Source organism: Apus apus, chromosome 7, assembly GCF_020740795.1.
Source record: "Apus apus isolate bApuApu2 chromosome 7, bApuApu2.pri.cur, whole genome shotgun sequence".
Lineage (NCBI taxonomy): Eukaryota > Metazoa > Chordata > Aves > Apodiformes > Apodidae > Apus > Apus apus.
Window position 1 is genome coordinate 2,910,040 of NC_067288.1, and position 15,633 is coordinate 2,925,672.

The following is a 15,633-nucleotide window of genomic DNA, read 5'->3' on the forward strand; positions in this document are numbered from 1 at the left end:
CCTAGCTCCCTGAGGCCTTTTTACAACTCCCAGACCAAAACTTTTTGCCTCCATTCCTCATTATAAAACGGTCTTAACACACAGAGTGGGCTTGGGATGGGCTGTGTCACTGTATTACAGCAGCTCTGTAGCACTTGGATGGATGATCTTCCAGGAGATAGCTCTTGAGTAACACTTTCCCTGCTGACTCCTTTTATTGTGTGCAAGTGCTACAGCTGACAGAGATCAGTATGACTTCAACCTGATTTTCATCCTAGTCTGAACCACATTGCTCTGGGTTCTCTCATGGAGACAGTCTAATTGCAAAAGAAGAAAGCAGCAGAGCTAAACTGCCCTACACAGGCTGTCTGGTAAACACAAGCGGTCTTCACCTCCTTCTCAGCCCACCCTTCCCCACCAGCAGAGAGGGCACTCAAGAAGATGGGGTTAAGCAGTTAAGCACAACCCACTCTTTGCAAACATCAGGAAGCCCAGCAGACTCACTTTCCATCCACAGCCTCCACTGTCTTGACTGCAATCTCCTGCTCATACAGAGTCCGAAGCATCCGATCCCGCCTGTCTTTCCGACGCTTCAGATTGATCATGAAAATCTGGGTAGAGGAGAAAGACATCAGCCCCCCTCCTGGCTTGGGAGGGAGGCAGAAGAGGGAGTCCTGATCCACTCTTCTCCAGCAGCCCCACTAGAAAAGCAGAACTTATTAAAATACCAGGCAGGGTTTGATTCCAGGTTGCTTAGATTTTGTCAAAAAAATGGGTTTGGTTTCGAGTTGAAAGGTTAAAGGCTCATCCTGTGTCTAACAACTACTTTTTATGGATATTTGATGTCCCAGGAAAAGTTGCCCTCTGAGGACAAATACAGGTGAGAGCAAGCCAGTTACAGCCAAGTCTTTAATTTCCAGTCAGAGGACCGAAACCTTAATTTGCAGGTAAGTTGCAGAGGGTCAGAAGTGTTTTTCAGTCCCAGGCAGACAAGTAGAAGTGCAGCCTTGTAGGCCATAGAGCAAAACCTCATCCTAATAAGAAGTGGATCAAATTCCAGCTCAGTACAAATACAAAAATAATAAATTGGATAAATAAAGCACAGCCACAAGGGACAACAGGGAAAAAACCCTACACCAGCTGTGTCCTAAACACAGATGCTCAAGCACATGTAGCCAAACCAGGTTCAGCCTTTAGGAGCCACGTGAACAGATGCAGCAGAACACACCAAGAAACCAAAGGCTCCCTTGGTCAGGGTGCCACTGCCACCCTGGCAGCTGCACACACTGTGGTTGCTGGCTCTGCAAATAACGTGGACACTGGTGAAATAAAGCTCAGCAGATCCCTCTCCAGAATTCTCCCCTCAACACCTGCCCCCTCCACAACACGGGGCAGAGTCGGGAGAGGAATTTCTGCAGGGTCTTAATACCACAGCAGGAAGATGTGTAATCAAGCAGAGCAAGGAGACAGCACACATGATTTTCATTGCTCTTGGACATACCCAGCCTGGGCTAGACCCCAGCTGTGAGCCTGGCTCCCCTGACTGCTCTGGCATCGCCAGGGTCTCTTTCAGGTGACAGAAATCATCCCCTGCTATCACTGGAAAGCAGGAGAGGTTTCTCCAATACACCAGAATGGAAGGACTGCCAAGCTGCTCTGCACAGTCAGATGTAGAGGAAACAGCACAAGAACTGGGGAGTTAAAATAACCTGGTTTTCACTCTCACATCTGCCATCACCTCCTGGGAGGATTCAAACACCCACACACCATCACAACAGGAAGCCTAAAGGTCTCCTGGGCACTGCCCTTGCACACAAACCACCCATTCTGATCAGGGGTCTTGCAGCAGGTACTAAGTGCCCACAGTCCTGACCAGCCTCCTTTCTCCACAGCAAATGCCAGAGGAAAGAAATGCTCCCTGAGCCCTTTCCTTTTTGCTTCCCTGAGCCTTGTAAACTTCTCCCCAAATAAGGATGGCTATTTTCCCCTTGCAAAAAAGTTGAAGTCCAACAGAAGAGTGACTGAGAAAGAGCAAACTATGTGAAAAAATAATATACACCAAGGGAAGCCTCTGGAAGCTCAGCTACAGGGAGAACCCACGTCCTCTAAGTGATAAATAGGAAGATAAGGGCAGCAAAATAGGTTCCTTACTTCATCAAATCCCATCTTGTCAGGGTTCTTTGGAGGAACAGAGACATACTGAGAGGGTTCAATGGGAGGACGGTCGACTGAAAGAGAGGAGATTCCAAGCATCACTTACATGCTCAAGCTGCATTGATGTACCATATTTGCATGGGATTCCATCACTGGGCCTAAAAAGCCCCAGGAACTGGGAGACTGAGTCAGCACAGGAGTGAGTGCAGCACGTGTGTCCACATTGCAAAGCAGAAGGCAGCACCCATCTGCCAGCCAGAGCTCGTGGCAAGAAGGAGGTTCTGCAGCATCCTTTCCACATTAGAGAGGCATTTTTGCATGTGATGTGGGGAAGCTAAGGGGCTCTGTGAGTGGGGGTGACCTGACCATAAAGTGATTACATCCCGAGGTAGAAAAGCAGTGGGAAATGGAAAACTGCCTATCAAAACAAGGTGAGAGCAGCCAGATCAGGAAGCAGCCTCCCAAGGGGAACAGAGCTGGACCCCTGGCAGAAGAGCTCTACAGAGATGAAGTTGGGCCCAGAGGGGGTGCAGCAGCTTACTCATAGCCTCGATCAGTGTGTGCACAAAGTTCTCTGCTTCCTCTTGCAGGGTCTGGTGGGACTTCAGGGGCATGGGAAGGAAACCATAGTGTTCACGGTTGCAGATGAACATCTGTATTCCTGGGGATCACAGAAAAGCAGAAATTAAGTCTTTGACCAGCGGATTTTGCTGCTCTGTTGCTATGTAGCCAGAATCAAACTTAGGCTGGGACCTCAGTCCTGAGAAGTTCTGCTTCACAAGCAAACAATTCCAAACCATCACAGTGCCATGTTCTGTTTTATTTGGCTGGCAGCCTCTCCTATGAAACCAATTTCCACTTGCTCCCTTACAGCAGGTATTTTTAACTGCATTTTTCTCCTAGGAGAGATGGGGAACGCCCCTCCTAGACCAGAGAAAGGGTCTTTTCTTACCTTCTGACTTCCCTCTGTGAAAACAACCCTACAGCAGAGGGCAGAACTGGCCTTTAGCAAAAGTAGTGTCACAGAACCAAAGCCAAAAGCCTGAACAGGTTTTCACCCACCCCCCTAAGTAAGCCAGCCTGAGCAATGCAACAGCTGGCACAGGAGCCACCTGGGTTCCCACTTGTAGCTGTGCTGGAGAAGAGGCTGTGGTGATGCTGGGAGCCTCTGGGCAAAGAGGGATGCAGGCCTATGGGAGCAGCCTTGGAGCAGGAAAAGTGCAAACAAACCCAGCGTGGCTAGGGGGGACGGAAGCTTTTCTCTGAGCTCTGCAAAGCTTCTCTGGCAGACCACAATAAATATGGGATAACTCTTCCAGGGTGGAGGAGCAAAGTCTGGTCACCAGCTTCAAGAGCACACGGTTGGCCAGATGTGGCAGTTCACAGGGGATGGAGCTGTGAGGCCCAAGGCATGGCTAGAGCAGCAGGGCCTGTTACTAGCTTAGCAAGGGATTCACTCTGGGTGCTGCAGTCAAGCACCTTCCTGCTTTGGTTAGAAAAATATTTAGAAATATGCAGAAAGACATTTTCACCTGTGTTGGCAAAGGACTTTGATGAATATGTAGGATAACCACCTTGGAAGTGCCTAGTCTACCACCAAACATGGTCCTTTCCTCTCTACAACTATTTTTTACAGTGCCCCAAAGATTAGAGGAAAGACACCAGCAAGGAGACAAGTTGTGTTGCAGCTGCTTGCTCACAGAGCTGAATCTGATGGTGCCAAACAAGAGCAGATGCAAAGCCTGTCCTTGGAGCAGATTCCTTGGCAAGGGAGAGACCCACCCACTGCTGGTCTTGTTCACTGGGAATGTCCCAGCAAGGTGTGATCAGCAAAAGTCTGTTCTCTCTGGACTGACCAAGCATTTGCTCATTATCAGCTGCAACTGCAGCAGCAATGGGTGTGATGTCACATCAGGCAACACACTCAAAAACTACATCCAGAGAAGCCATGAAAAGAAAACCTTTTTTGCTGTTTTTCATTGAGCTCTGGTAAGATCCTTTATTAATTAAACACAATCTGAAAGCCACTAGAACCCATAGAACAGGCCAAGGAGATTTAAAAAATACAAACCTGCCTTTTCTGCTTTTTTTTAAAAAATGCAACAAGTACAACCACCCCTTTTCCTCTAGAAAAGAAGTGAAAAGCAGACACTACCTGGTGTGTTGATGCCTTCATGTATTAGTCCCCCCTAATCCCTGGTATATTTAGCAGAGCACCATTGTCTGCATTAATAAACCTGGTGTTTCTACCATTTTAAGTGCTGCAAGTAAATTACTGGCTACACTGCCTGCCAAAACACATTCAGCTGTCAGCTGCCATTAGGTAAATGGCAGAATAAAAAATACTACCTGCTGACATTAATGGATTTGGCACTGATCTCATCAACTAATCTTATCTGGCTCACTGATCTGCATTCTTACCTTCTGCTGGCTCAAACACAGTTAATCTGTACAGATTCACACCAGTATTTCTGGTCCTTCTAGGATTAAAGCTACTTTTAAATGGTAAAGCTACTTTAAAATGGGGAGGAGGACTTGCTCTCCAGCTTTCCTTTTATAATAAAATAAGCAATTGCTACAAGACACAGAAAAGCTTTAGATATGTGTATTATTAGCAACCTGGTCTAGTGGGAGGTGTCCCTGCCCATGGCAGGAGGTTGGAACTAGATGATCTTTAAGGTCCCTTCCAACCCAAACCATTCCATGAAATGGTTATTAGCCTTTGGAAGGCAGTGACCAGGATTCACAACCATGCCCTAAACCCACAGCCCTAGTCAGGCAACCTAAATTTCTCCCCCATCCCTGTGACCTGACCTTTCTGCTGACTGGCTCTGGGTCTTCAGAGCCTCAGGCTGACAGGAAGCTCAGAAGATCTGGCTGGCTAAGTGCTACCTTGTGGGGACAAGGGGCTCCAGAGAGTCCACCTTTGTCAACAGAACAGCCTCAGTGAGTTTTGTTCTGAGGCAGTGCTCCCACCACAGGCCACGTCCTCTCAGCAGAAGTGGGACAGTCTCTTTGGAGAATCACAAAACACTTGTTTCAAGCAGGAGATTCAGTGTTGAAAATGGATGGTTTGATCTGGGGCCTGAAGTGCAGCACTTGGCCTGGACAAAAGGCAACATAATTTATTACCTCAGGGAAGAAAGTGAAATTACTCCAAAGAGAAGTTTACCTCCAAGTCCATTTTTCACATTTCTGTACTTGGATGTCATTTTTTTTATCCTGGGTGACAAAACTCAGCCCAAGACACAAGCCAACAATCTGAGCAGATCAATGAGCCAGACTGCTGAAGCAAAGCCTTCCATGTCATGGGTCCTGGAAAAAGTTAAGAGTGTTCTAGGGTGGAAGGAAAAAATGAATGGTTTGACTCCCTGAAATATTTCTTAAGCAGCTGGTGCCAAAGCAATGCAGCTGCCACACTCCTTGGATGCTGCATTTCTGGGAGAGCTGTCAGAGGGAACAAGTGGGGCACCTAGATTTGAGGGAGCCTACTTTCCTATCCAGACTTAAAACTCAATTCTCCTCTGGAGAATTCTCCTCCTTTGATGTCCTGACTCTGAAAGTCAGGGCCCCAAAGGTCCCCTGCAAGTTAGCAGCTCACCTCTGCCTCCCAGGATTCTAATTGCAGCTTTTGCTGCTTCTCCTCTATCAGTTGCCTTTCTCATTTGGTGCCCCTCATCCTGTCATAGTTGAGTTTTTAAAAGCCCTGCTTACCCTACCCAAGACTATGCCATCTTTTTCAGTGCCATCAAGAACTTCAAACCAGAAAGATCACTAAAAGGACAGCTGGTGGTTGCTGTGCTGGTCTGGCAATGGTGGGAAAGGCAGACTTCTCAGCCTGTCTCTCCTACAGAAGGGACAGCCAACACCACAAGCTATATTTCTTTAGTTAACTTTCTCTCTGCTTGTCTGTCCCTGAGAAGCAGTCCTTCTTTTCACTTTAATATTGCCTCTTTTACAAACAAAGGACAGATAACACCGGATGCACATCCATCAGAGGACCCACAAACAACTGCTAACTCATCTCAGGAAGCCAGAAAAATCAGTCACAAAGCCCTGAGCAGAACTGCATTTCATTGGTGCTGCTGAGGTTTCATCAGTCCCTTTTTCCTTTGTAAGGTTCCAAACTTTCCCCTTTTCAACACAGCAGGGCAAACAACAATCCAGATGGCCATTAAAAAAAAACCCTTCCCAGGAGCTCCTTTTCACTCTGACACTGCTACACACAGCCCTGCCAGCCAGGACTTTGCTGGAGACAGAACACCCACCAACTCCACCCTACAAGAAATAAATGGGGCTGAACATCCCCACCAGAAGTACCAGAAGCAGTAGCAGCTGTATTCCCTAAGGTGTCTCTGCAAACACCAACAGACAGTTCCTCCTGAGCTGCCATGAAGCCAAGCCTCATCACCACTCTGGGTAAGCAACTTGCCTTTTTTTTTCCACAAGGGCTGCTAAATCTAAAAACAGTCTCCTGCCCTCACCCCCTCCCTCATGGATCATCTGGAAGTGGTGGCCTTAGATACATTACATATGGACTTTCACAGCATTCACCTGTGTTCACTGTTGTCTTGCTGTCACACCAGTGAAGGGTGGATGCCACATCTTTTGTCTCTGGAAACACTGTCCCCATCCCGAGAATGGCTCCCATGTCCTTTGAAGCTGCCTGGGATTCAAAACTGCCTTACAAACTGTTTGCTGCTGGTTATTCCTGACCAGATCCAAAAGAGGAAAGGGCACAGGGTCTTAACTCACCATTGAAGCCAACCCTTGACTTCTGGCCAGTGAACTCGAGGTAGAGACCTGCGTGTCTCTGCTAGCAAAGGCTGCAGACATACCTGCTTGGCGACTGGAGAAGGCAAAGACCATGATATCATCAAAGCTCCATGTGTAGTCCTGGTGAGGTGGGTAGAACATCAGCTTGGTGGAGGCCTCTTTCCTCAGGTCTATAAGGAATGTGGAATGAATCATCGGGACAGCAAAACAGCCCGTCCGCTTCCATTCCCGAATCAGGGGATAATCCAGGGTCCTTCTGTAATAGCCCTGCAAACACAAGCAGGGGGCTGCTTGTTACAAGAAATTTCTGGATCGTAGATGCTCCACAGCAAAAGCTCTTGCCCTTAGCCCTCCCCAGCAGAGATGGATCAGGGCTCAATTCTCCCGTTTTGAAGTGTCCTCCATTTGGAAAGGGCTCAGTCAAGTATTTAGAAACCAACTCCAGAACAGAAACCTTGCCCAGTGCTTCACAGGCACCTGGCAGGAGGCCTTTGAAGACACAGCTTGTAGTGTCACCCAGCACCATTCACTTGCCTGAGGGGTGATGCCACACCAGAAGTTAGAGTAGAGAGAGCGAGACTCCAGCATTGGTGCCACCAAGGTCTTGTTTTCTGCTATCATCAGGTGCAGGGTTTCTGGGTTGGTCAGTAAATTATCTGCATCAATAAACTAGAGGAGGAAAATAAATTTATTATAAGATGCAATTACTTGCTTCCCCTGACACTTTATTGGGAACAAGGCAGCCAGAAATGTGAGGCTGCCAAAAGCCCCAAAAAGCACTGGAGCTGGTAGTCTTGATGCCATAGGGCACATCCCTCTTGTAAGTAAAGCCCAGGGTGGGCTGCCCCTACAACAAAGCTACAGGCTGGGAAAAGATGCAGAGCCTTCCTCTGACTCCCCAAGGTGTCACTCCAGCACAGGGGCAAGAGAAAATAACACTGCTGAAAAATCAGGGCAGCTTTATTCTGTGAAGAGGACCAAGAACTCTTAAAAACTGGCCTCAGAACCTCGCCTTGTCCAGGGGCTGTGGGAGCACCACCACCAACTGCTGCTGCAGTGACCAAAGGCACACGTCTTTCTGCAACTGTTGTGCAGAACCACTTCCCTTACACCTCAACAAAACCACGTGGGTTTCAATCTGGGGGACCCTTGCAGGTACCTACCCACCACCAGGACTATACTCAGTCCTGACCCCTGTGGAAAAAGCCTTGGGATGACCCAGGGACTTCTCTCACCAGCAGCAAAGCCTCCAGCTCATCAGACCAAGACACGACGCACAGCGTCTCACCACAGAGAGCTTCGTCTTCTGATGGAAGAAGAAACCTTTTGGCAGCCCCACCTATCAGAGTGACTACCTGAAGAGCTTTTGCCTGAGGACAGCCAACAAACCAAGCCTGGGGCTTACCAGGACGTAGTCTGCCCACTTCTCCCGCGCGGCGCGCAGGGCAGCCTGTCGGAGTTTCATCACGTGAGTGAAGCGGGAGCTTGGCCAATGTTTTGGTCCAATTTCTTCTGGGTAAGACCTAGCAAAGAAAAAAAAAAAAAAAGTGACAGCAACCCATGTCTGGGCCCAATTACACTAGTAAAAATAAATAAATAAATAAATAAAGAGTTTCCTTGTTCCCTTGCTGCCTTCTTTCCCAAAAGGAAAACAGCGTTCAGAGTCACCTCAGGCAACCCAGGAGAGGTTTTGAGGGAGAACGAGTCCAAGTTTGGTGCTGACATGTGTACACAGGGCACTGGAGAACAAGCAGCACTGCAGCATTTCCTGCCCACCACCAGCAAAACAGCTCTATCAAACCCAGGAATTCCTGCTGCAGGAGCAGGCCCTCACCTGACACAAGCAGAGGCCACCCCAGGAAGCTGATTTACCTCATCTGACCCTCTGGTAGAAAGTCATCTGTCCTCTGCTAGGCTTTAAGACTATAAACTCAGCTTCCTTAAGCCCAGTAGAAGAAACAGAGCTGAGGATGTGAAGATGAACTGGATTCTCTGGGGGTCTGGGCATTATTAGTAACTGTTAACACATCTTGATAACAGCTCTTAAATCTACAAACACCCCAAGAGTCCAGTCACGTGAGTACATGTGCGTGTCTCTGTTTTCAGGATCAGGTCCAAAAAGCAAATGATCTGTAACAAAGATGGAAGGAAACTCAGGGGCAGATCCCTATGTGGAATAAAAATTCAGGACTTTGAAACAGTGCCAGCATAAGCTAGTGAAGGCACGAAGAATTTCCAAAACTTTCTACAGAACTTAAAAAAAGCCAAGTTTGACAGGATTAATGAAGGATTCGAATAGAATTATTTAAAAAGCCAATAAAACAAGCTTTCCCTGGGGGTTTGTACCACAACTGCCCCATCACTGCACTGAGGATCTTCAAAGTAAAAGCAAGCCTAAAGAAAGGGGAAACTGATGTACTCTTTCTTGACGGAGGGAATAGAAAACAGTACAAAACAAGGAGCAGCTAATCTTTAAAAAAAAAAGGCAAAAGCAAAAGCAATACAACCACAACACACAATTCTTTCACTTTGACATTCTGCATTTAAATAGCTGTTGCCCTTCAATGCTTAGAAGAGGGTTCTCTTTAAAACTAACATCATATTTCAAAGCAATGATCCTGCAAGTCAGGCAAAGGCATAATGCACTGAGTTAAATCTGTTTCTGTGGCCCAGAACCTACTGAATATTTGATGTCTTGGACAGAACGTTCATAGACACTACAGGAACAGGCTACAATTTCTCTGCTTCCTTGCAAACAAAGAATGACAGGTTTTTATTCCCTGTAGTTCTTGACGTGATTTGTTTACCATGCAAAGAGAGCAGCTGCAGATCCTAAATAACTGGATGGAAACTGCTTTCTTCTCTGAGTTGGTTCACTAAGTCAGAGGCCTTTTCATGGGCTCCGTAGGAACACAATTTTAATGGGACAGACCTCCCACAAAAAAAATCCACGTTTTAATGCTTGGACACTAAGTACACCTCCTGGTTTGAAAACAGAAGACCTAGAAAATTTGATACAAATGCTAAACAGGTTCAGTCAGCCCCTCCCTGCAGTACTCACTGAGGCTCTTCCATTGGCCTCCACTCCACATCGTGATAGAGGTTCTGCACGTTCTTCAGCCACTCTCTAAGAATTGCTGTGGTGTTATCAACACTGTGGTCGGTGGCTGCCCTGGAAAAAGGAGAGCACAAAGAGTCTTGTTAGCACACGATTTAGGTCCTCTGCCTTTTCCCAGCTAGCAAATTGAGTCAGTGGCAGAACCTAGCTCTTCCAGGCTCATCCAGCTCCTGGCAGAGCTCAGGGCAGCTCCACAGATGTGCAGGTGATCTCCTCCTGCCCCTCAGGAATCACAGCAGCTTTATCATCAAGCAGATGCAGGACTGAACTCTCTGCTCAGCTCATCCAATGGAAAAGCCCATTGTTCTTCCCTAGGAACAGGGCTTTGCACATCCAACACCTGGCCCCTCAAGTGCTCATGGCACGTCCCACTGCAAACTGTCTTAAGGCTGCTGGTTCTTCTTGGCCAGAAGGCAGGAATGTACAGTCCCTTGCTAGGACACAGCCTGTGCAGTCACAGCTCTGCAAGCTCCACTGAGAATTTACAATCCCTTTATAGATATAAAATCCATATATATATATATAAGACTTCCAAAGGTCCCATGGGGAGATAGCAAAGATGGTGTGAAACACATCTGTAAGGGGAGGACACTGAAGGCTGTGCTGAAGTCCCATTTTGTCCTTCAGCTCCAGACTCAAAAGCACCTGCCACAGCATCCTGCACCCTGCCTGAAGAGACCTGCAATTAGGGAAGAGCATGCAGAAGGGAGAAAGGAGGCACATCCCAAACCCCAAAGCTATTCCAAGCTATTTCAAGAAAATACTTCCACCCAAGCCATTGTATAATCCTCCAGATGAGAATCAGGCCATGAACCCTTCCTAGTTCATGCAACCAGAAGATATCAGTCCCATGAGGTTTAGCTTGGTTTAAATTAAAAAGGAACCAAGAATTCAGATTTTAAGTTTATTTATAATCAGAAGAACAAAACCACTTAAGGACAGGAAGCTTATTTGTTGAATATTTATTCCTGTCTATTGAAACAACAAATAATCCAAGTCCAGCAAGTGAATGGAGGTTGGTTTCTTGCTCTTATTAATTGCTCTCCTGTGACAGAGCAAGGTCAGGTTTAGTCCTAACTTCAGTGTTTGCTTTGGACCAAGACCCTGGGCCAGACTGTACTGTACATCTAGTTTGCAAGGGTGTTTAACTGGACTAAAACACCCATCATGCTGACTTGGTAGGACAGCCTAAACCACAGCTGCTCCATGTATTTTATGGATGTCAGCTCATCCACCCAAGCCCCTGTTCAGCACACTTGCTCAGGCCTCCCACAGCCACTGCGCATCTCACCAGTCTTGTTCTTCACTCCCACACTCCAGCTGCACAGTCAGTGAACAGCTCCAACATTCCTAAAATACCAGAGGGCTGTGAAAAAGGTGGAGGTTTTTTGTTCATGGTCATCAGAAACTCCTGCCATACAGTGGGACCACACTGCAATTAGGCATCATGCAAACCAAGTGAAGTTGATGGTGGCCATCCTGAAGGACACCGAAGTACTCTTTGCCATGTCCAGGCTAGTCTTAAGGATCCTGCAAACCCTTGGAGTAGGCACACAACTCACAGAGCCAGGTCCACGTGCCCATATTTCCATCAAAAAGCCTCATCCCAGTCCTTCTAGACTTGCATAAGATCAGTGGGGAAGATGTGGAGGGGTTTGCTACAGTCTGGAGAGGGCAAGGGGGAGCTTCAGCTGTGGGCATGTCATATTAGCCTTGGTGTTACGCTGGCTGCTCCCTTGTCACAGCCAGGAGATTTTTCTCTACTTGGCTTTGTGCACACAAGCCCAAAATGTATTGCTGGGGGAGCTGTTTGCAGGGATGTGCAATGGAAAACCAGCGTTAGCAAATGGAATAAAATTGCCTTGACAAAAACAAACAAAAAAAAAAAGTAGAGTCATTCAGTCTCAGAGAAAATCATTAACAGGAGAGGAGGCTGTTTCCTCAGCTGCTCAGAGTGGCTTCATGAAGCCCAAAACTTTTGACCAGCAGAAGAATCCTTAAAGTTGCAAGAGAGTGGCTGGCAGAGTTGCTGCACCTCTGCCCCCAACAGCTGGCCCTTCTTTGCTTCCCCAGGCAAGACAAGGAGCTGTGGGATGCTCTTCCTCTTGTGTCTTTGTCTCCAGCTCCTGTCAGGTGCTACCCTCCTGAGAGAAGGGCTCAGCACACCACAGACTTCTACTGCCTGATCTTGCCCTGTGCTGAGAGCTGCCTATGGAAAGGGTTTCCCAACACCTCCACACCTGGGTTTCTCCATCCTGCTCCTAGGAGGTTGGGACACCCTTGACAAAATTCACCCCAGAAGACCCCAACAGCTAACAACCTCCAGGCAGAAGGGAGACACATGAAAGGGAGCCTGGAGGAATCTCTAGATCTACCCACAAGGAAACAGCTAGAAGGAAAATGGCATTTAACTGCCCAGGCTGTAATGGTGGTGCTATGTAGAAGGTAAATTCACATCCCACTAGAACTTTAGGAAGACACTGATGAGACAAAGCTCTGGCACAAATCAAGGACTGCTTTCTCCAGGCCTATCCACCCAGCAGCATTTTGAATCCCAAAAAGGTCTCAAAGGCAATAAAGTTTGTCACACCCTGGATGAAACATGCCCTATGACTAGCAATTTGGCAAATGTTTGTTTTTCCAGCTCTGAGCCTCAAAAAAACCCACAAAACAAACAAACAAACAAAAAAACAACAAAAGAAACCCAAACAACTCATGCCATTCCCAAAAGCAATCACCACTGTAAGTTTCAGAACAATTCACATTTGAGATCAAACACAATCAGCACTTACTCCCAACACCTGAACCAGTCCACCCACCCCACCCCCCAGTAAAACACAGGAGTTCTGGTGTTTGCAGTGTCACTGTATGGAAAAAATAGGCACATACTTGCTTTTTTTTTTTCCCCCACACACCTCCCCCCCCCTTTATTTTTTTTTAAGTTACAAACCCCACACAAGAAAAACAGGCAAATAAAAATATGACCAGGACTTCCCACTGGCAATGACAGCTCAAGCAATAGGGGCACGGCAGGATATTCTTCATTCTAAGCACTTCTTCTGTAACAGGCACTCTGTAGGATTTCAAGAATTGGAGTGCACAGTTAAAACTCCAGTGCTCTAACTCAGATGGGTGGACCAGTTGGACCCTGCCCATTCTTAATCCACTTGCAAGATGCTAAGGCCATCTCTGCTGCAGATCTCACCACTACCACCACCACTGATGGTCTGTTGCCCGTGGTGCACAACTCCCTAGTTCTGGAAAACTGGCTGGCCTTTCCCTGGGTGATGACAGTCAGAGGTCTGATTTTTTGGAGTATATTTTTCAAAGGAGGCTGGTGAGCACAGTACTATTATTTGAGTTTGAGTCCATCAGCATTACTCAGCCTGGCATCAGGTTCCAATCAAGTTTTTTGAGTGGATCAATTTGAAGCATTTGTGGAGTCAAGAGGAAGCAGAAGCTACATGAAGATGCCCTAAGTGTAAGGCCACAGGAAGAGGAGAGAGCTGGCTGGCAAGGAGTACAATCCTCAGTCATCATTCTCCAGTGTCTCCCTAACTTCATGGTCTCATCATCTTCATGGCTCTCTGTTGGACTTACTCTTGTTAACACCTTTCTTCACCAAGGAGGCTCAAAACCAGTCGTGGTATTCCAGCTGTGATCAAAGAAGAGCCTAGCAAAAAGGGAATAACCTCCTGCTGCAATTCTGTTCATGCTGCCCAGGACACTGCTGACCTTCATTACCAGGGCACACCACTGGCTCACGTTCAGGCTGTTGTCCACCACAGCTCCAAGTACCCGTGAAGGCCTTTTCAGAAGAGCTGCTCCCCAACCTGCACCACTGCAAAGGGTTTTTCCTTCCCTAGTGTGGGGCTTGAAGAGGTTCAAGAGATTCCCTGCAAACAACTCAAAGCTGACACGCTCTGCCTGCCACTAGGAACTGGGGGAGAAGGCTTCAGCAGCGGGTTTGTTCCAAAAGGGACAGGTTACATCACCACCTTTGCACTAAAAGGGAGGCAACTTCATGGTCAAGGGCTGATTAACCAAGTCTAAAATTTCATTAAAGAAAAAAAGGTCTCCTGCAAGGCTACAACCTCAGGTCTGTGTGAGATCATCAGGAAACACTGGTGGAGTGACAAGGAAAAAAAATTAAATGCCTGCCACCCTTCTCCCAACAGGAAGTTGAATAAATGAAACTGGAGCAGACCTCCAGATGGACACTCCCTTTCCAGTAACATGGCAGCTTCTCCCACTCAGATTTCAACCCATTTCCAATAAATACAAGTTGAATTTTTGAAAAGTTTGAGTGAGAATGTTCACACAGGGGCTTATGTCGGCATAACTATAACCACTTCAATATTGACTTTGGCTTTGACCAGTAGTCTCACCATGGACACAAGCCCTCATTGTCCATGCTCAGCAAAAGAACCCCCTCCAAAAAACTCAAAGTACCACAAACAGTGGAAATGTAAATGCAACATTAAGTGCTTACTGCTTTAATTAGCACGTGAGCAGCAGCACACGAGGAAAACTGCTCCTTTTAGAGGCTACTCATATTTTTAGCTTGATCTTGTCTCCTCAAATTATGCTTGCAACAGGGAGTTAATTTAGGCTTTGAAGGCTGTCCTCCTTTTTTCTCCTCCTAAAAAGGGAAGGAAAAAAAACCCCAAAATTCAGCCTTTTTTCCCTTTTTATATCCCAGCCTGCTCTCCCCAGCTATTTACAGTTTATTTACCTCAGGCACTGGGTCAGAGGAGAAAATTTTCACCTTCGCCATCTGCAGAGGAAAAGTACCACAGGACAAAACCAACTCTGTGTGCCTCTGGCTCGTCAGAGTACAGGTCACATTGAAACACACGTTGTGGGAGATTCTATGGCCAGGGGCCTGCAGGAATTTTCCTACTGAATTTAACATTTACCAACTCTTCCCCTTGACAAACAGGGAGGGAGGGAGGCCTTCGTGTTCAAAACCTGTACACTGCAAAGCAGAATCAGAACTGGAGGCAGGTGGTTGTCAAAAATCAAAGCTGTAAGGAGGATCTGCCCCCTCCTGTCAGTGTTTTGAAGGCTGCAGGGCTTGAGGAGGGTGCTGGGTTCTCCTTTTTTTGGCTCTGAGAGCAAAACTCAAGACACCCAGGGTCAAGTGGGCCCTTTCCCATCGCCCTGCCAAGACATACCAAGGATGAGAATGGCCAGGCTGCTGCAGAGCCCAAAGTGAATGGAAAGCCTGGGAGTAGATCACTAACAACTGCAGCACACAAACTGGTGACAAAAGCACCAGTAGCTCACCTCGGCCACCTTCCACAGAACAGAGCAGAATTAGAGCATCCAGAGAGAGGTTATGACTCAAAACAGCGATGGAGAAAGCATATTTCTACATGCTGTGTCCCACAGCTGCACTACCAGAGGTGCCTCAATACTCTGGTTGGGCCTAAAACCCCTCCGTGCCCTCATTCATTGGAGGTAGTGAGACAGAATGGGAAGAAGTTCATCTCCAGAGCCCCATCTATGTTTTATTAGAGATAATACACTCAAGGGGAATCCAGCAGCTCAGGCCCAGCTCTTACTGCTCATTTGGCAAGGCCACTTGACCTGCCACCTTCCAG

At 47.2% G+C, this 15,633-nt stretch overlaps 1 protein-coding gene across 1 annotated transcript in view; it reads right to left on the reverse strand.

The window, feature by feature from the left end:
* The window catches only part of COLGALT2 (collagen beta(1-O)galactosyltransferase 2), a 45,492-nt gene that overhangs the window by 4,813 nt on the left and 25,046 nt on the right, over positions 1–15,633 (reverse strand). The window contains exons 2-8 of the mRNA XM_051625561.1: positions 9,971–10,081; positions 8,315–8,432; positions 7,444–7,578; positions 6,972–7,176; positions 2,675–2,794; positions 2,131–2,207; positions 484–590 (exon numbers count right to left, since the gene is read on the reverse strand). Coding sequence (XP_051481521.1) covers positions 484–590; positions 2,131–2,207; positions 2,675–2,794; positions 6,972–7,176; positions 7,444–7,578; positions 8,315–8,432; positions 9,971–9,984 — 776 coding nt within the window. The 5' untranslated portion in view covers positions 9,985–10,081. The remainder of the gene's footprint in view (positions 1–483; positions 591–2,130; positions 2,208–2,674; positions 2,795–6,971; positions 7,177–7,443; positions 7,579–8,314; positions 8,433–9,970; positions 10,082–15,633) is intronic.